At 45.7% G+C, this 20,459-nt stretch overlaps 3 protein-coding genes across 4 annotated transcripts; 2 read left to right on the top strand and 1 right to left on the bottom strand.

Moving 5' to 3' along the window:
- The first annotated feature begins 1,308 nt into the window (after positions 1-1,308).
- Positions 1,309-2,658, top strand: LOC133923466 (B3 domain-containing protein Os04g0386900-like). Its single transcript, XM_062368758.1, has 4 exons — positions 1,309-1,372; positions 1,744-1,810; positions 1,885-2,102; positions 2,261-2,658. The coding sequence occupies exons 2-4, from the start codon at positions 1,753-1,755 to the stop codon at positions 2,570-2,572; spliced, it is 588 nt and encodes a 195-aa protein (XP_062224742.1). The 5' UTR covers positions 1,309-1,372; positions 1,744-1,752; the 3' UTR covers positions 2,573-2,658.
- Positions 2,659-7,273: 4,615 nt separating this feature from the next.
- On the bottom strand, positions 7,274-8,619 carry LOC133923465 (uncharacterized). The gene is made up of 3 exons (XM_062368757.1): positions 8,179-8,619; positions 7,768-8,065; positions 7,274-7,663 (listed from the first exon to the last, which is right to left on the bottom strand). Exons 1-3 carry the CDS (start codon positions 8,478-8,480, stop codon positions 7,397-7,399), a joined length of 867 nt encoding a protein of 288 aa, XP_062224741.1. The 5' UTR covers positions 8,481-8,619; the 3' UTR covers positions 7,274-7,396.
- A 5,819-nt stretch (positions 8,620-14,438) lies between these two features.
- On the top strand, positions 14,439-20,037 carry LOC133924085 (uncharacterized). 2 transcript variants are annotated; one of them, XM_062369459.1, is made up of 6 exons: positions 14,439-14,756; positions 15,453-15,664; positions 17,275-17,556; positions 18,332-18,454; positions 19,589-19,711; positions 19,806-20,037. In XM_062369459.1, exons 1-6 carry the CDS (start codon positions 14,570-14,572, stop codon positions 19,824-19,826), a joined length of 948 nt encoding a protein of 315 aa, XP_062225443.1. In that variant the 5' UTR covers positions 14,439-14,569; the 3' UTR covers positions 19,827-20,037. The 2 variants fall into 2 exon arrangements, with proteins under 2 accessions (XP_062225443.1, XP_062225444.1); XM_062369460.1 differs by having other exon boundaries at positions 14,440-14,756; positions 19,801-20,037.
- The last annotated feature ends 422 nt before the right edge of the window (positions 20,038-20,459 follow it).

Below are 20,459 nucleotides of genomic sequence, written 5' to 3'. Positions count from 1 at the left end.
ATAAACTTCTCTTCCTTTTTCGAGTCTCATCTTAAATCTCTACGCATCGCTCCTAACGTATTCGTTCGATGATGCTCCCATAGCTTATCCATATTTTCATACCTTGAGTTTGTGATTGATGTTACCATATCCAATATTTGTATTTTTTTTAATATATAGACACTTAGCTAGTCTTTTCAGGCTTAATTTCCAAAACTCCGGCAACTCATATTTTGATTTTGCTTGCGACCCATTCATTTTTAGTTTCCAACTATTGTCACTAGGGATGACAATCCTACCGTGGGTACCATGTCCGACAGGCATGGGCATGGGCGTGGGTCTAATTTTTTGCCGGAAAAAGCTTGATTAAGAAAACAGCTCTTTGGCATTTTCCAACCATTGTCACTAGGGATGACAATGCTACCATGGGTACCATGTTCGAAAGGTGTGGGTGTGGGTCTGATTTTTTGCCCATTGGCAACATAGGCTGTGTACCCACAAAGCAACAGGTCGGATATGAGTTTTTTAGTCTGTCTACGGGTATCCACGGGTATACTTGACATGCAAGTTGGCCCAGCCCAATTCTCCCTAGACCTAGCCCAGTCTAACCCTAGCATTTCCTAAGTATGCATCTAGCAGCACGCGACATGCACATGGCAGTATGGCACGCCCCTCAACTAGCCGTCACCGCACTCGCGCCCCTCCTCCAGTCGGTCGCACCCCGCCCCCAGCCGGTCGCTGACACTCCCCCAACCAGCCACCACCACCGCACGACCGTGCCAACTTCCACAATCGGCCACCGATGCCGCACAGTTGCACCCCACCTCCAGCCTACCGCCACCGTACCCCCAGACGACCGCCATTCCATGAGCAACCTACGGGTTTCAGATACCTGGTGGGCACATACATGGGTGCAAAATTCTACCCATCACCCTTCATAGATACGAGTCGGGTAACTCGATACAGGTCTAAGGTCAAATACATATCTGTTTCGCTTGCACCCAATTCACCCTGTTATCATCCCTAGTTGCCACCCCTAGTTATTGTAATATTCTGCAATTAATTAATTTGTATGTCACATCACAGCATATCAACTCGCAAAATCTGTAGAGATAGGTAAAATGCCTTGGAAACTAACACGGAGGGAGTAGATTGTGTGGGTTTTGTCTCTTGTACGTAGGCGTTGCTTTGTCACTCGATGCCTCGGAACACTGTGTGTTCATGTCCTGCACTTTTCTCCCTCGCACACGGGTTCACTGTGATCTCGTAAGCCGTGCAACAGTAGGAAAAGAAAGCTATAGCTATTTCAGCTTCTGTTTGCCACCTGCCACTGCGCAGCAGCAGGCTTGGTCTTCTTCTCCTTCATGCCGTCCTCTTCCTCCTTCAACGAAAGGTAAAGATCATCCACCACCCCCGGTCTCTGCTAGCTCTGCCCGCATCCTTCTTGTTTCACTGCAAGATTTGATGTGCCTTCTTTATTCCTAGACCGAGTCTGTTTCTAGATTCTTCTTCGTGATTCCTTTACTCTCATTTGTGGTAGCTATTATGCATCAATTATGCATGTTCGTGGCCTAAAACTCTACGAATTTGGTGCTCAGTCTCGCATGTACAGGCTTGTTAAAGTGAGGAAGAGTTTAGCCAGTTTGCTGATAAGTTTAGTCCCCATCTAGAATGGAAGGAACTTGTGCTGCAGAAACCACAATATATTCATTCGAGGCGAATGGTTTTCACCTCCTGATTTCTTCATGACGTTGTCATCTTCAGATAGAGCCAATGCCGAGTGATTCTAACACCGCAAACCTCTCCTCTCGGGAATCACGCAGCGTTGCAGGTATTGTGAGGATGCCTTTGATACACTTTGCATTCTGCATCTTTTTGTTCTTAACAGCATGACTTGCATTGCAGGTACCAAGGGTAAGGCAGTGGTGAACTCTGCAGAGAAGAGTGGCGAGGCTATTGATGGCACTCCAGCTAGACCTGATTTGAGGTCGGTGTCGGTGTCGGTGTCGGTGTCGGAGAAGATGTGCATTGAAAAGATTCAGCCTAGGATCCTCCCTCTTCTGGGAAAGCCATACTTTGCATGCATCATCTGCAAGTCCCATGTTCAACTGCCGTTTCAAGTGGTATACTGCTGCTACTCATACTCTAGTTTTTGAAAAGAAATTTGGTACAATTATTGAGGCATTAGTTTGCTGCTAGGTTCGCGTCAATCTGTGGTATCACTCATGATCGATCAAGATTGTTTTGTCTCGTATCTTGATTCTAGCTTGATCCTAAACAGGTGGTTCCAAAGTCACTGGCACCGTTCCTCCCCTCGGCGTCGGCGCCAGCGACGCTGACCTGGCGTGGCCGGTCCTGGGAGATGCGGTTCACGGGTGGGCGCCAGATCCGGCGGCTGGAGGCCGGGTGGCGTGCCTTCGCGCTGGACAACGACCTGAGGCTCGGCGACGGGTGCGTCTTCGAGCTGGTCGACAGCGCCGCCGAGGGCGGCGCCGTCGCGTTCAGGGTGCAGCACCTCCGCGCTGACATCCCCGCGGCGATCCGGGAGAGGGCCGGCGGGTACACCTCGTCCAGCCCCATCGTCATCGACTAGCCAGTCCACAGCCCGCGCAGGGCGCTGGCGAGCCATGCCATGCTGTAACTGAAATCTGAATCGAATGGTTTGTGAGAGATGCTTCGCGTTCGTCTTTTTTGTTGTTTCTGTTCTATGCATGGCTTTATATGGATGGGAAATCAGACAAAAATGCACGGATTTCCTGGCTTTATGCTTCGTGTTCGTATATTTTTGGCAGTTGCTGCAGATCTTGGAGAACAGAATCGGTAACGTCGACGGTAAGAACGGATCATACTGTAAACAAACAGACAACAGCCAAGGTAGTGCGTGTGGCTTCACACGAACAATGGGACGCAGCCACGCAGGTAAAGATCATTCTTCCTTCTCACTGTCATGCCCATCTCCTCCGTCATGTCCAGCTCGCTCGGTGCCATCCCGCCGGGGAGGTCCTAGTCGAAGTGGTAGAGCAGGGAAGCGAGCACAAGCTCCACGGTGGCTTGTGCGAACGTCAGGCCTGGGCACATTCTCCGTTCAGCTAATAATGGTATGAACTCAAAATACGTGCCCTCGAAGTCGATTCTGCTACCCTCAAACTTCTCCGGCTTGAACGCATCAGCATCGTCCCAGTATTTCGGGTTCCTTCCGATTGCCCACGCATTCACCAATACCATGGTGCCCTTGGGCACGTCATAGCCCATGACCTTGCACTCCTCCATGGACTCTCTTGGCAGAAGCAATGGCAGGACCGGGTGCAGTCTTAGAGTCTCCTCGGCCACGGCTGGCCTCCCTTGCAACCTGCCACGCACGGAAGGGAAAATTCTACAACAGTAAGCACACAATCTCTATCTCGGCCATATATTTTGTCGAGATTCATGCTAGATTATTAGTAAAAAAACAGATTAAATGAGATAATCAACGAATGGATGAAAGAAATGGACGATTGAGAGAGATGGTGCATACACACTGTGTTACGGAGTCACATTTCTTTACCACGCACCTCGGCTTGCGCCTTCTTCATTATTCTTGGGCTTCTTAGGAACTCCCACATGGCACATTCGAGCCTGATTGCTGACATCTCGCTCCCGCTCCGCCGCTGAAGAGGTCCTGTGGAATGCCAAGATGCTACCAGCGTAAGTAGATCGTCCACAGATTGAATGGCAATCTATATCGGCCACCCCCTATATTTGGTTTACCGGCCGAAATATTCAAATTTGACCCAAAATTGACCAAAATCAGACCAAAATTTTCCGATTTTCAAAAATATCAGTCTTACCGGTGCCCTCCGATTTTTTTAAAAAAAAGAAATCCGAAAGGCTGAACCCTGATATCATGCATGGTTGTATTGCTGTAGATTAGTGGTTAGTGGTTACTTACAAGGATGGCATATTTGATGATTCCTGTGCTGAGGGGCACTCGAGCCTCAAAGCCACCTTCCTTCTGTATCCTCCGAAGCACGTCCAAGATGTCCTCCTCCTCCTTCATGGCGCCATTCGACATGGCACCCGCCGATCCTGGTGTGCCTGATGGCACAGTCCATGAGCTCAAAACGTCTTTCGGTGGATCGTCATCACCTGACTCGTCATCCCACTGAGGAAGCTCCCGAGGCTCGATGACCGAAGCATGTCGCCGATCCAGGTTGAACCCCAAGATGAGCCTAAGGGTGGCAACGGTTCAGGGCCGGGTGGAGAGAGAACACACTTGACCTGAAACCCAAAACATCAAATCTGATCCGGCCTTGAAATTCATATCAGGTGCAAAACCACCCTGCCCAGGCCCCGCGCGAGGACCCAAGGCCCGAAACCTGACGCTGCTAGGGGTTGCCGTGGTGGTGGTTCCGGCCGCCGACCATGGGCAAGGGGAGTCAAGGAGGGAATGGCGCCACACAGGGGAGGGGGAGGAGTGACCACCGCCATCGATCATCGATCGAGCTGTCGCTCGCCAAGGAACCACCGCACTGACAGGCCGAGCGCCCGAGCCGTCGCCCGCCAAGGAACCGCCGCGTCGATAGACTGAGCCGCCGAGAGTGTGAACCGTCGCCCGCTGAGGAGCCACTACCTAGAGTGCTAGGGACTACTAGATTTCGAGGATTGTGAGGCACCCGTGGGTGCAAATTAAACCCTAAACCCAACCCGATGGCCCCACAGGGCAATTTCTACACCCGAACCCACCCCATCGAGTCTAAAACCTGTGGAGCCCTAACCCGACCCAGCCCACTAGCCTGCCTCCCTCCTCGATCACGTGCAGGAACTCCTTCCACCGTTCAACCAGTGGTCAATCATGGCACGTATCGTGAAATCGGTGGTGAGCACAGCGACCTGGTCGCCAACGTTGATGGCCTTGGGCGGCACCGTTGTGGGCACTTGCTGAACCTGAGGAGCAGGAGAGGGAGGAGAGCCAAGAAGATGAGAAGCAAGTAATAGGCGACCTATTCCTGATCCAAATCTTCTGACTTCACAAGGGTAAAGGTAGAGGGGAAGAGTAATATGTGAGAGAAGCTACAATAATTTGCAGTTGGTATTGTATCATCAAATATTATCCGGCCATATGAAATTCAACGGCTCACAAATAATTGAAGTCACCGTAACTTCACCCCTTATAAAGTCAGATGATCCCAATTCACATGCTCCGTGGTCATGTCGTCTAGGTCCCCGAGCCTATCAGATATGCTACATAAAAGCTAGCACACTGAAACTGAAATGTTGAACACATGGTCTGCCTTGTTCCTTAAAAAAAACATTAGCAATACATCATAAGGGTCACTCTAGTGGTTGTAGATAGTAGTTAGCTCTTATTAATGTGGTGTATAGAGAGAATAGAAGTGAGTGAGATACAAATGAAACTGACGTGGAGGAAAATTTAAGAGAGCTAGTTCTTAAAGGAGAGAAAATAAAATATAACTCTAAGCATTATGATGTATGAAGAATTAATAACAGAATCTTTTAAGAAAGTATGCTAAGAGATATAAAAGAGATAACCATTAGAGATACCTAACCACTAAGTACCAACTACAAGCATGTGCAGAGAAAGAGACTAAAAAACATGCAAGTTTGCACGTCTCAGTTCGCAGAGCATCCGAGAAGGACCTTGCGCTGTCCTACGCGGGGGATGCCAATGGCTGTTCGATTACTGCCGCGGTCACGATCGGACGGCTGCGAAGGACATTTTAAGTTTCTAACAAGGGGGGCGGTTTTTTTTTTTTTTTTTTTTTTGGCGACGAACAAGGGGGCGTTCCTAGTTATAAGTTTCTTCAAGTCAAGGCTTGTTTTGCATAGACTGGAGTGGAGCTCATCTTTACTCGTCCAAAAGCAACAACCTCACAGTTGCATAGTAAATGGCTTGCGAGCTCAGTTATAGAGTATGCTCGACGACGTCAGTTCCCTGTCATGTTGGAGTAACGATGAGAAGTCAGGCTCATTGGGTCATTTGCAGGGTCTTCTTTCTGTAGATTTATTTGTATCCCCTACATTATGTAGCTTGTGCTTTTGGTACCTCCCAGCCGTATAGTTGGGCACTAGAATTTTCTTTTCCCTTCTTGAAGAATAAGAAATTTCTTTTTGGGGAATAGTTGGGCACGAGATTTGACATCTTCAAATTGATGGCTCAAACAGGACACTGAAACCGTAGGTGCTCAACATGAGAGGATCAGTGAACAGTACAAGTTGTTTCAGGTATGGTACTTTCAAGATCGACAATGGCATACAGGAAGCTAAAATCGACCATAACCAGCGGAGCGTTGATAGATTGTTTCACCTCACAAATTGATCATGTGGGCACTAGAAACTCCGTACAGCCCTCGTCCACGCCAAGCTCCAAGATGGCCATGACTACAATGACGCCCACGGCCACGAGAGCAATGGCGGCAAACCGCCCAAACCTATTACCCGTCGCCCACCAGCCTTCGTCCCTCTTCGTTGCAATTTCACCAGCAACGCTGCCCGCCGCCGGCAAGAACGAGGACGCGGCGGCTGTGGACCACGACCACGAGGAGCTCGTCGAGTATCCGCAGCAAAGGACAGCGCACCGGCAGTGACACGAGCAAGATGAGGAGGTCGCCGTGGGCACGGCGGCCATGTAGTGCCCGGCTTCCACGGAGCAGACACTGAATGCGTCTTCTTCGTGGGGACCCGTTGGGGTCCTACCTTGTTCGACCGTGGCGGCGCCGTCGCTGTCGGCGCTGCCGGCCTGCTGGAGCGAGTAGACGAGCTGCCTGGGCGTGCAGCGGCGGAGATCGTATAGGTCGCCCAGCACGGCGGCGGTGACGGCGGAGGAACGCAAAGGCGTCCCGGTGGCCGAGCGGCTGCGGCGGTGGCGCGGGGCGCCGGAGCGGCTGGCCTTGTAGGCGTCCCAGTCCCGCTCCAGGTCCCTCATCCGCGTCTCCAGGTGGCCGGCGTCAGCTTGGCAGCTAGGACTGCACCGACGCTTATGGACTTGGCGGCGGCGGGCGCTCGTGGCTGTGCTACAGGTGCTCATGGTCGCGCGTACGTTAAAGTACACACAGGACTGGGCGCTCACGCTTGCGAAGGATGGGCGGGTGGTGGAGGGGCGTCGCCTCCGCCTGAAATAGAGGTGGGGAGGTTGCCGCGGTAACCGCAATGTTGCATGCACGCTCTGCCTCCACGTTCGATGGGCATGCGGCGCGGCACCTTCAAATTTCGAAATGGCGTTCACACACGGCGCCACGGATATGAACGCAGCAAGAACTGCAAGGTAAGAGGGACGACGAAACGATCGGCTGTTGGCGCTACGGACGCAACTAACCAAAGCACCAAGCCGCAACCGTACGATTAAACGATCTGAAAACCGAAGGTCCAGATCCCATGTCATCTGAAAGAAAACGAAGAGAAATTACAAGCCACGGGCCTCTCAGTCCGCCTTCTTGGACTCCACCGACTTCGCCGCCACGGCCACGGCATCATCGCCAACCTGCTGTTCTGGCTCCGGCGCCGGCGCCTTCCCGGAGGACAGGTGCTTATCCTCGACCGTCTTGGCGTACGCCTCGTCGCGCATGCGGAAGTACTTCTCGAAGGCGCGGGGCAGGAACTTGGGGATGAGGAAGACCAAGAGATTGGCGGAGAAGTAGAGCAGGTTGGCCACGGCCAGGTACCTCCCGAACCACACCCATGCCGCCTCCTGCAAAACCACAACGCCACAGGTTACTAACACTACACAAGTGACAAGTCGCTCTGATCACTCGGTTCGTCACCATGTACACCAGCTGCGACAAACGGGTGTACCTGCATGGCGGAGCTGCGGGTGACGAGCTTGTTGGCCCAGACGTCGTACACCCAGTCGACGAGGACGAAGACGCGGCGCACGGTGTAGAGCAGCGGCACCAGCGCCCTGACGGGCGGGGAGAAGGCGCCCAGCGAGCCGACGACGTTCTCCGTGAGGATCTGGCACGAGAGCAGGAACAGGTGCGGCGTCGCCGACCGCACCGCCGCATCGTCGCCGCGCGCGAACCCGCCCAGCACGTGCGCCAGCGGCAGGAACAGACCCACCGTCGTGCCCACCAACACGTACGCCTGGAACAACCTACCAAGTACCAATGGCAAGCACGCGCCCGCCGTACCAATTAGCGCGAAAGAACAGAGTAATACGAACAAGTTACTGATCTGATAACACGATCGAAGGAGGAAACGAGTTACTTGCTGCCGCGGAAGATTTCTTGGGAGGCGGCGGGGGAGTTGGCGGCGTCGAGCTTCGTGTGGAGCGGCGGGAAGGCGAGGCGGGAGACGGCGAGGAGGTAGAGCGTGGTGGCGACGGGGAAGGCGAGGTCGATGATCGGGACGAGGCCGGAGGCGGAGAAGACCATGATGAAGGCCACCAGCTGGAGCTCGATCACGCGGAGCGACCCCATGACGCCGCCCAGCGTCGCCGCCGCGGGCTGCCTCTCCGACCCGTGGTCCGGGTCGGACTGCGGCGCCACCGCCAGCGAGATCCCCGACATGGCAGCCGCTGGCACTAACTACTCACAACTACTGGAGTCTTGTCGCCGCCGATGGTCGCCGCATAGAAGGGAACGAACCGGTCGAACTGCACCTATACGTCGTCGACGTGACGACCTAGAGAAGGCAAGAACAGAGCAAGAACAGAGAGAGGATTTAGCTGCCGAAGGAAGCAGGCGAGCGCGTGACTATCTACTTCCGCCGATCGAGGAAGCCGAGATAGCGTTTGGCTTCTCGGGGTCGAGGGCGTGGGCAGGCACGTACGTGTCCGTGCATGCGGCGGGGCACGTATGGCAGGGGTGGACACGTCGCTGACGCCTGGATGGTTCTGTAGTGGGGAAAACGAAGGCATCGCATCAGGGTTCGAGGAGGCAGCCTGGCAGGCGCCCTTTGGCCTTCTAGTGGATGAAAGACTTGGACGCTCGGTGCATGGAACACCTGGTTTTATCCTCAAAATCCGGTCAACGCAATTTTGTCCTAAGTCAACGCTCTGGTGTTTGGGAGAGACTAATTGCTTGACAAGTAAAGCCTTAGAGATGAGTTTGCCCTGTATGTAGTAAGTAGGTCACTACCGGTTCCGAAGTCAAGTTCTCATGTCCCATTCATCCTCTGCAATCTTTGGTCAAATATTACAATCGAGGTTTCACGAAAAAGATTGGACTATAAAATTTTGAGATGATGAATTAGGATGCAACTCTATCCACTAGCTTTTAAATTACGGAGATCATAATTTACATCAACACGAGTGTTTTTTATAATATTATTTTTGAAAAACATCAGTATAACTTGTAGACAAAATTACTACATATATCTAGTTGTTAAATATCTAGATGTATGTCATCTACCGTTAAAAGAAAAATCCCATCTTGGAGAGATATACAAAGAATAAATCTAGAGTTTGATCCCCAATAGGATGAGGTACAACCATATCTACTAAACATTCAAACTAAAGCTTGTTCTTTTTTTTATAATACTCTATTCATTCAGAAATAGTAGACGTATTTTTTTATAAAATCAAATTTGATGTATTTTAACTAACATTTAATCAAATTATAAGAATATATAGTGTATAAAAAATATATAACTAGATTTATAATTTAAAATGATTTCACACTATATAAATTTTGTAGATATAAATGATATATTTTGTAAAAAAATCTTAATCAAAATTTAATTTCAAAGATCAGACTTAAAATACATCTATTATTTCTGAACGAAGAAGTACTGTAAGTACACGTAAAATAGAAAAGCCACTGAATTTCGACACGAAGCGAAAAAAATTTCGTCGCCTGGTGCTGGCCCATCGCAGAGGGTCATGGGGTTCGTGCCTTGATTGCTAGTGAAAGAGTGAGGATTCAACACACTTTTGTATCAGCTGTTCATGGGAATTTATACACATATACTAGTTATTGCCCGTGCGTTATAACGGGACAACAATCAAGCATACAGGGGTGATCTAATCAAATGTCGTGCGTTGCAACAGGAGAAAAAAAACATGATTTCTTCGTAATGGAATAGGGCCTGTACACATACATCATTCCATTATTTATTGAACTGAGTAACGCAGCATACCCATATGTGGAAAAAAAGTGTAAATATGCTGGTCGCAAACGACTGGCTCCAGGGTTGCACTATCAACTCAAGTATACGCCTCCCACTTTCAGAAACTCTAACAAAATAATTAGCAAGAATCTCGTAGAAGCACAGCCAACCATCTTCTCGTTCATCTACTGGAGCAATGTCATCATCGTTCTTGCTTATAATCGCATCTGTTCATATTATAATACAGTTATTTCTTATAAGATTGAATAAGCTGCTCAGAAGTTGTGCTCCAGGATCTAAAACAACAAATTCAGCAGTGAATGTGGCTCAGGTGATCTTAAAGAATTTATCATAAGAGGAAGTAGTAACCCAAAAGAAAGGAACTATACAGCAACAAAACATTGTAGCTTATTGATCCAACGAAATCCCAAATGCAACAAATGCGTTACTTTTTTCCAAACGAAAGATCGATTAAATTTCTTCCAAATGTTCTGCTCATTCAAGATGCGACAATCATATTTATTTACTGATTAACATGTTTATAGAAACCGTGGTGCACACTGTCTGAGTTCAATCCGAGTAATTAGCATCACTTAAACATAGATAATGATACAGGGTGTCACTTTTTGAAGGAGGAGGAAATAGTGCATGTTGTACCAATGTAAGAACATCAGAGAAGTGCAAAGGACTTACTAAAAAAGCTACATTTTATCATGCAATGAATCAATAATCTAGTGTGGTTATCTTAGTATAACAATATGAAAATCAGGAATTCACAATGAACTGGTACCATAACTTCTTGATAAATCAATTTGAAAATCAAAATGCAAGGGACTACAACTCAAAAAAGATCCAAAGAGGTAGTTCAAGCACTATCAACAAGCTGTTGGCTTTCACAATATTTTGGCAAAATGAAATCTAATACGGAACAAGAACAAGATAACTTGTTTTGCCTGAATGAAATATATGAGACGCGTAGAAAGATCATAGATAATTGACATTAGGTCAAAACACATCTGTTCTATTGGTCCCTCTTAACTCCCATATGGCCATACTTGCAAGCACATAGAACTTGTGCTCTAGCTAAAAATTTAACTAACTTTGGTGCACTGCATGGCAAAGTCGCAGAATGTAGTAATTCCAAACACTAAACCAATAGTAAGCAACTAATATTGACGGAAAGAAAAGGCTAATAAAATTAGAAGCCAAAGCTATGCAAGATATGGCACCTCGAGCGCGATCGTCCACCTTCAATGAGATATAAGCAAAGAACCATTGCAGTATCTGTAGACGCTGTGAGTTAGAGCTCAGAGCTTGCATGCAAACGGCAAAAATACGGTAAAACTGGTCCACATTTATTATATTAACCAGTGAAATTTCAAATATAACCGTAGACATGTTGCAAATGTGTCAACTTTTAAGTGTAATTACATCCATTCATAAATTGGTATCAGACAATAACATTGTCACCTTTTTTTCAACAAAATCATCATACAACCAAAGAGGGAAGAACATGAAAAGTCCAATTTTTAAATCCAACCTTTTTACCGAAGTATATGAGAATGAAAAGAAAAATGGAAAATCCGAGATTAATCTTTAGAAGCTTAGGTACAAATGCATATTGAAACCAGCTTTGAGTAAAAACAATGATAAGTGGACATAAAAGGCTTATAGTTTTTATTACAGTTGCATAGAAACAACACCCTATGACAGCGCTACATTGTCTCGATTTCAAGTGTCATATGCATTCCTCTTGACCTTTAGCAAAGTTCTAATTTGCATTTGGTGCAATGTGCTTTAAATTTGTGAGCTATCCCATCAAGTAGCTAGCCCAAATGCACTTGCATGCAGCCTTACAAATCCAATTTGAATGTTTGGATCTGGAGTCTGTCATGGATCCGGTCGCCGTGGTGGAGCAACTCGCTGTAGTGGAGGAGCGCACAAATTAGATGGAAGGATAACCGTGAAATCACCAATCACAAAGTTAAAAAAAAAAAATCAACAAACTGATATTATGTAAATTAATGTCCACATAATAGAAGGAAAGAGTGAAGAATTTCATGTGCACTAATGAAGCCATATAAGGAAAGAGCACTAATCAAGCCGTGTAATGAACCGTGAAATCACCAATCACCTAGGATCGTGGCCATAATTTTTTGGGGGATTATAAAAAAAAGAGCACTAATCAAGCCATGTAAGGCTCGATCAACAACAATAATAATCCTCAATACTTCTAGGATGACATGAAACATATGCAAAAGCTATGAACTTCAGAGTGAGGAATTACCTTGAAGATGCCAAAAAACAATGCAATGTCTGGATTATGAGCCTCAGCAGGAAAACTTGTAAGCATCCAATTTTAAGAATAAAAAATATTCCTGATAAAAGCAAAAATATACACACAGAGAGCACATCAATGATTTTGGTGGTGGGTTGAACAGACTGCAGCACAGGGGGGAATCGATGCAATCCTGCAACAAAACAAGAGGAAATGGATAATAACTGACCACCAAAACACACATGATTACATATTGGGGGTGGTTGGGTGGAGGTTTGCGGCAAACCTGATCTTGATTTCTTCTTGAGGAGGCGACTGGCTAATGGTGGAAAAAGTAGCCGCATGGTTGCTCAATGTGTCCGTGTCCAACGGAGCACCCCCGGACGGGCACTCCTCTCTGAGTCATCATCTGATGGGTGCTCACGGAGTGTTTGAGAGGCAGCAATCCAGTGAGAGGGCGAAGCGATTTACCTGAATACAGATGAAATGAATACGATCGAAACGAAGATGGAATGAATCCAGGGAACCATAGAAACCCATACCGTGTCATATGAAGATAGCGGTAGTTCAGGTCCCTGGAGCTGCTTCCTTATTCTAGCCTCCAGTTCCTTCCTATGCTGCATTTGATTATGTTATTTAACTGAACCCCACAGCAAGTTGCACCAATATGATAATCAAGAATGAGGCTCATACCATGTTTTGCGAGCTTTCATTTTCTGCTACCAACCTCTTCTAAGCATATGCTATTTGAAATAAAGAAACGAGTGTCAGGCATCAATCATGACATCACCCGTGGAAAATTACTCAACATAAAAAATCAAGTAAAAACTTGCATTCTACAAGTACGTGCCAGAGAGTGTGCAAGGGGGAAAATCCTCCTTTGAATAAAATGCAGTCGTGAAGGGAGACAAAAACTACGATAAATTTCTCCCTCTTTTTTTCCTACTGATGTTAAGCAGCAGTATCGCCATTTCTCCACTCAGCAGGATGCCTCTTGCATTGTGTTTATACACTGACAGCGAACAGAACCAAGAAGAAGATGCTGGCGTACCTCTATTGAACCCAAGATGAGACGCTCTGCTCGATCACGACGGAATCACCCCGCGAAGTGAGCAGCAGCTGGTAGGGGCGGTCTTAACATGGGGCATCGGGTTTAGCTAAACCCCCTGATGAAAAACCTTGGGTACCAATTCCTATGGTGTCAGCTGAGATTGATTTTGCACTCCGAAGAAGAACCTAACCGAGCCATGGATGAATGGATCGCAGGATTGCATTAGTAAGGTACCACGCGCAATCTCAGGGAGAACCGGAGAAAAAGGTTCCCGCAGAACAAAAACGAACTTTTAGAACAATCTATCATAGCAAGCTATGGTTTTACTTACCAGCAAAAGACGAAATCACCACTCGAGGAGAGAAGGATTCGGTGGGAGGAGGCCTGTCTTGCTATGTCCGGTCGCCAGCGGTGAGGCGCAGCAAACTTATTGGGAGGAAGGATGGAACAAGTCGGGGACTGTGACATGAAGAATTTGGGGAGAAACCAGCGAAGAAAGAGGGAAAAAAAGAAGAATGTGCGAGTGCTTGAAATCTTGGGGGAGAAATCAGAGAAGCGATATGCAGTAGGGAAAGATGAAGGGATCTGGTGTTGGGTCGCCCTCGCCAGGGAAGGACACAAGGGGATGGGCCAGTGACAAGAGGCGTGTCGCTGTCTACCGGATCGGACGGTAGGGTCGTACTCGCCGGTGCACGAGGAAGGGCTAGTGATGGGAGGCGTGTCGTCATCCGCTAGATTGTGCGCATCACCGCTAGACTCCTAGCAGATTTGCGATGTCGGCATGCTCGAAGCGGGATCTAGGGTTTGGGGAGGCAGAGAAATCACATACGAATCGCAGGAGGCAGAGGAATATTTGGTGGACGGAATACATCTTTTTTTTTTTAAGTAATAGAGATAAGCCAGTGGAGTTGAGCCATGATTAACGCTTACAGCCTAACAGTCTGTCTAGCTGACTGCCTAACGATCGCGCGAGACAGCGAGGACCGAGCGCCTGAGCAACTGAACGGAGGAGTATTCAGCAGATGATGGTGCGCAGAGACGACGCCGATTGACTCGCTAACAGCTAGGTTGACCCAGGCCGAGCCAGTCACCACTCACCACGCGCTTGTCACTCCCTCACTCCAGCCGGTTCCTTTCCCTTCCCATTCCTCTACACTCGCCGGCCTCGTCCTCACCTCTCGTCGCGCCCGCGCCTCCTCCTCCACCGCCCCGCTGACGGGATGGCCGCCCGCTGCCCCTACTTCGCCCCCGAGGAAGGCTCCCGCGGCGTGCGCGCAGGGGAATCCCCGGCCGCGGCGCTGCGGCGGATCCTGGCGACGCCGGGGACGCACCAGGCGCCCTGCTGCTTCGACGCGCTCGGCGCCCGCCTCGTCGAGCGCGCTGGGTTCCCGATCGGATTCATGGGCGGTGCGTGCATCTCGCTCTCTCGATTCTCACGCGGGGTTCGTTCGCTGTTTCGGTCGTCTGCCATTGTGCGTTGGTCGTGGTAAAAGTAAAACCCTCGTGATGGGGTTTGGTTTGTTTGAGAACTTGAGATACCGATCGGTTGGTGGCTGGCTTTGCACCGTCTAATTCCAATGTTCAAAATTTTGTACGCCGAGCAGGCGTGTTCTAGGAACTAGGAAGGAAGAAAGCACTAGGTCATTTCTCTCTCTGGATTACCAGGACAAGAAATCTGTGTTGCTAAAACTAAGCAAACTGATAACTTCATCACGACGATTTAATATTGTACTAAACTGTGTACATCATTAGAACTTGATGCTCAGTCAACCTCAAGAAGAAGGGTATGGCATTGACAACCATTCTGTCCCGGACTAAAGATGTTCCGTGGTTATTTTTCTGAGTACATGCTGGCTGCTGCAATGGTGTTTTAAGTGTCGACAAATAAAATGATTTGATTACAACTGTGGAATATAGTTAAGCCGGCATTTCTTCAATGAGAGTGCAAATTTAATCGATGACAGGGGTTAGTGTGGAAATTACTCTGTTGTAGGCCTTAGAAATAACAACAGACAAGATTTTGCTTACTGTGCTTGTCCAGAAGAAACTGTTGGCGGATGTTCAAATTATCTCATATATTCGAGTGTTTTTATATCTTTTCAGGTTTCTGTGTTTCTGCCGCGCGACTTGGCTTGCCTGATGTCGGGCTTATTTCGTATGGAGAAATGGTAGATCAAGGACGTCTAATCACTGAAGCTGTATCTATCCCAGTGATTGGTGATGGAGACAATGGTTATGGGAACTCTATGAACATCAAGAGAACTATAAAAGGGTATATTAATTCTGGTTTCGCTGGAATCATGCTTGAAGATCAGGTGTGCTCTCTAAGGAATATCGATTAATCCATCCATAGATTGGCAGCTTAACGTGCCTCGACAATTGCTGCTCATATTTTGGACAAATTAGACACATTACACTTATTTCAACTAAAAGCTGCTACATGTCTGCTTAGTTACCTAGTTGTTCTTGAGGATGACAGCAATTGCTCAGTATTTTTTTACATTTTGTTTAATACGGTGTACATTGCGAAACTTTAGTGCTTATGTTCTATGCACATTTTTCTTTATGTGATACTAATAGTAGTTATTCACCCTGCTGAAGACTTGTGAGGCTGTGAATGGCTAGGATTAGAACCCCTGCTCCAAGATTCTGTGTTAAGGGAAAGTATCTAGCAGGTGCCATCCTTCAACTAGGAGAGCAAGGATCATAATATTAGTAACTGGACCCATATTGGATATTGTAGATTGTAGACCAACACAGGTTGCCCATATGCCGTCAAGATGTATTTTCTGTAGTGGCTAACGTAAAAAAAATTCTTTGGCCAGTTAACTCCTGTAAAGGGATATTGTGGTGATCCCCGTCACCCAACAGTCCAGCACACTAGTAAACAAAATGGATAAATTTGAATTTGGACCTTTTTTGTTTGCTCATTTGGGCTCATCGTTGAGCTTGTTTTAATATCTATTTCATGTAAATTTCAAAATCTAGTTTGTCTCCCAAAAAAATTCATCCTTTTCCAAAAAAAAAAAAAAACAAATTTCATTTGAGTTTTTTTTAATGGTTACCCATAACATGAAATCTCGGTGACGTATGGTTTTCTCTGGAGGCTGTTTTTTCTTCCTTGGTGGGCTGGTGGCTACTTAGGAATGCTCAGCCTAGGATCAAACATTGGTTAAGTAGGGTTAAAAATATTATAACAAAAAAGGACATTACTTTGGAAGATGTTGGTGGACTTTTGTAATCCAATTGAATCATCTTGATCTAATTCAATGGTTGGCATCGCTACCTATTATTAACCTATCTTAAACATATACTCTTCTATTTAAATATATTCTCACTGGATAGTGGATTCCTTCCTAATTACTGAATTGATTCAATTGTTTTGTTATAACAGTTTAAATGTTACAGTAATCTGATTGAAAAATGCACTTATGGATACGCTGAAATGTTCAATTTATTAAGCAAATGTGCTTTGCATTGTGTTCTCAAAAAAATATTGCAATTGAATTATTACTATGTTGCACTTACTGACTTACTGCACTCAAAATGTAAGTCAGTTAAAGCATGCTATTATATGACATATGTTTTATGGCACCGCATTTATCTTTTTTCACTGTTTAACTAACATAATATCACATTTGGTCTTTGTCATATTTAACTCTCACTGATTGCAATAACAACTTTAATCTGTTGATCTTTCTGAAAGTTTTAGATGATAAACTCTGCCACTGCCCAACAAAAAGCTGTAGTGTGGTTGGCTTGTTAAATTCTACGTTTGCAGGATGCATAATACAATCCTTGTCCATTTCCTTTTAGATTTGCTTACTTTGGTTATATCAAAAGATGAGGAGAAACTTTCAGCTTCATAATTGATCTTTCTATTTAGTTTATCCTGGAAAAAATATGACATATAGCATTTTTTAAGGTGGCGCCAAAAGCGTGCGGACATACTGAAGGAAGGAAAGTCATCTCAAGGGAGGATGCGATAATGCACATAAAAGCTGCTGTAGATGCTAGGAAGGAGAGTGGCTCTGACATTGTTATTGTAGCAAGGACAGATTCTCGTCAAGCTATTTCTCTTGATGAAGCATTATGGAGAGTAAAAGCTTTTGCGGATGCTGGAGCAGATGTTCTTTTCATTGACGCCCTCGCTTCAGTAGAAGAGATGAAGGCATTCTGTGTGATTGCACCAGAAGTTCCAAAGATGGTTAGATGTTTTCTATGTTTTTGGTGCCCTTCTAATTACCTGTGAATTGTGATAATCATTCAAAAGTCATGGTTGTTTCTGCATTCTTCCAGATTCCCTAGTATGGTATAACACTCCTCATTATCTGTTTATGTTACCTTTAATCCTTTCTTCCAATGAATTTGACAAGGGTATAAAGAGATCCACCCAAAAACATGTGTTCTCTAAACTAGAATTGAGTCCACACTTCAATATGGAATTTTAATCTTGTAGTTTAGTATGGAAATTTTGTTTTTACCAGTCAACGAAGGAAATACTTGGGAAGGATTTGTAGCCCAGTTAACTAATGTTATATGCATGGAGCATGGTTATATCCACTCTTGCTGGTTTAGGTTGGGTTATTGGGTAATTCAGTAGTAGATTCCAGATGTTTTTAGTATCTATGCTAGGTTCTAGATGTATGATCTAATTTCTCCGTAGGTGTATTTATGTCTTTTAGGTTTGGGTAGGATGGTAGTGATGAAATGTGGTGATCTGGCACCTCTAATGCCACCATTTGGACTCAGCTTTAGTATAGAGATAAGATGTGTACGATGAACTGGTTTGCTTACACATCACCATTTTCTCATATTCCCTCAGTTTGAATTGAAAAGCATGCCTGTAGAAATTAGTTTTACTGCTCATATTTCTTCATCAACGATGACTGCTTCCAAATGTCCTTTTAACATTTCTCTGAAGTTGTTCCTTTCTCTAGCAGTGACATGACTCATGAGGACATTTATACTCTGTTCTACAGGCAAACATGTTAGAAGGTGGTGGTAAAACTCCCATATTGAGCCCTGCTGAACTAGAGGAAATTGGATTCAGACTTGTAGTCTATCCTTTATCCTTGATTGGGGTATCAATGCGTGCAATGCAGGTTTGTTTTTTTATATACGTGAAGCATGTGACATTATTCTTTGTAATTGATCTATGTTGGTCAAGGATGAGACTATGAGCGTCAAACTGCTGATAGAAATCATTTGCATATTTAATTTGTTTGAACACGACAAGGTAGTCTTAAGTTCCTGTTGATCCTTTTTGTGCCTCAGGATAGTTATTCCATTCTTATTGCATTACATTTCCCTGGTACCTCGGATTTCTCGTGCTGTTGGCTGGCTATACATTCTCTTTCTTGCATTAAACATTGCCTGTGTTATCCTTTATCGGTCAATCATGTGAATAAGATGCTCCAATCACTTCCTTCTTACATAACGACCAATATGGAAATCATTGGGTTTTATAAGTTTCACCTTTTTTTGGGTAGTTGTCTCCATTATTGATTGATGAAGGTTATTTATTCTGGTATTATTACACAAGAAGTTAAACAATTGTCTAGCTAGGACCAGAGACCATGCACCATAAATTGCATTTATCTGTCCTGGAGACCCCAGTGCAGTTCTCTTCTCCTTAAGGGATATAAACCAGGCTTTGAACTCCTATAAGCCTAAGTTTTGGAATGTAGCTAGTGTTAAGGGTATAATAGGTCTAAGGGTATTAGTCTAATATCCTAGTCCTATTATACCCTTAACGGCTAGTTGCCCAGATACAATATTAATGTCTTCCAATTTTCCAGACCCAACACAAACTTCCCTAACATTAATCTCCCACTTAACCTCCCATGATCAAAACATGTTCCAGAGCACTAGCCACCTTCAATGTATGCTTTACTTCCATGTTCAATGAGAAAGGAAGCATGAGTGGAGCACCAATGATAACGGCCAAATTTTCCAGTTACCAATTACAGTACTCACAACCTTCTACCATTCGTCTCATCCTTCACCTTGCACAGAATCGTTACAATGTTTTTGCAGACTGGTTTTCTTTCCTTCTTTTTTCAGCATATATTGAATATATGACTGTAATATGTCTTAGTTCTAGAAGACCTTTTTGGTGCTCACAAATCACAACTATTTCTATTGAGTAACCTGGCAACTTTCAACATATTAGGTGTTTAACTTTGGCATCGAAAGCGCTACTTATTGCTCATAGCACAAGAATCTCTGACACGCAGGATGCTTTAGTTGCGATAAAAGACGGCGGTGTACCTCCACCTGGCGCGTTGCCATCTTTTCAGGAGATCAAGGATACTCTAGGGTTCAACCACTATTACAAAGAAGAAAAGCAATACCAAGTGGTGAGCTATGATGTTTTCTTCTCATACTCTGTCAATATAGATATGTTTAACATGCAGTTTCTTAATCACATGCTACTTTGGTCGTAAAGTGAAGGAACCAGCCAAGGAGGTGTGAGCTCCAGAGCAGCAAAGCAACAAAAATCTGCCGTAGCTTGATTTTGTGGATTCTGCTGGATATAAGTACCGCCTGGCATGTTGTAACCATAGCTGCATAGCGCAGTCTGAAGAACGTATATCTGGATACTGGTAGTCTTTTCTTCTGTTCTTTTTTCGTTTGCTACCCTGTTGTGGCTTTAATAATCCTGACTTTATGATTTCAATTTCAATTTCAATAAAAGGAGTCACCTCGAGTTTGTTTACTCCAATAGTACTTTTACCCCCTCTTTGGGTTAGGAGGATTTCTTCAAGATTTTTTTAAAACTAAATTCTAAGGACATAGATACCAATACCCCCAGACAGAGACAGGCCATCGGAGTTTAGAGTCGTCTGCATGCATATATTAACACAACTTACATACAGAAAGTAATGAGTTCCATGGACAAGATTCCTGCCGTTCCCTGTGTTGGGTACATAATGTACAAGGGCGCAACTGCTAAGACCAAAAAGTCATGGCATGTTCTCCAAACATTAGCCCTGAGGTGGTCTCGCTGACTGCAGCCATGCTTCATCAAACTACTCACACATACATGCACTCTGAGGCTTTAATCAGATTGGATGGCAGCGATTTCTTGTTTTACCTCCTTTATAT

Source organism: Phragmites australis, chromosome 7 (assembly GCF_958298935.1).
Source record: "Phragmites australis chromosome 7, lpPhrAust1.1, whole genome shotgun sequence".
In the NCBI taxonomy this organism is placed as follows: Eukaryota; Viridiplantae; Streptophyta; class Magnoliopsida; order Poales; family Poaceae; genus Phragmites; species Phragmites australis.
The sequence above is the reverse complement of the archived record's forward strand: the minus strand, read 5'-3'. Positions and strand labels throughout refer to the sequence as shown.

Bases quoted from the DNA above. Each gene is read 5' to 3' on its own strand.
- LOC133923466 (XM_062368758.1), top strand. From the start codon at position 1,753: ATGCCGAGTGATTCTAACACCGCAAACCTCTCCTCTCGGGAATCACGC. The intron at 1,811-1,884 runs GTATTGTGAGGA...CTTGCATTGCAG, and splicing joins GGAATCACGCAGCGTTGCAG to GTACCAAGGGTAAGGCAGTG. The intron at 2,103-2,260 runs GTATACTGCTGC...GATCCTAAACAG, and splicing joins TTCAACTGCCGTTTCAAGTG to GTGGTTCCAAAGTCACTGGC.
- LOC133923465 (XM_062368757.1), bottom strand. From the start codon at position 8,480: ATGTCGGGGATCTCGCTGGCGGTGGCGCCGCAGTCCGACCCGGACCAC. The intron at 8,066-8,178 runs GTAACTCGTTTC...GGTACTTGGTAG, and splicing joins GAAATCTTCCGCGGCAGCAA to GTTGTTCCAGGCGTACGTGT. The intron at 7,664-7,767 runs GTACACCCGTTT...GTGGTTTTGCAG, and splicing joins CCCGCAGCTCCGCCATGCAG to GAGGCGGCATGGGTGTGGTT.
- LOC133924085 (XM_062369459.1), top strand. From the start codon at position 14,570: ATGGCCGCCCGCTGCCCCTACTTCGCCCCCGAGGAAGGCTCCCGCGGC. The intron at 15,665-17,274 runs GTGTGCTCTCTA...GCATTTTTTAAG, and splicing joins GAATCATGCTTGAAGATCAG to GTGGCGCCAAAAGCGTGCGG. The intron at 19,712-19,805 runs GTGAGCTATGAT...CGTAAAGTGAAG, and splicing joins AAGAAAAGCAATACCAAGTG to GAACCAGCCAAGGAGGTGTG.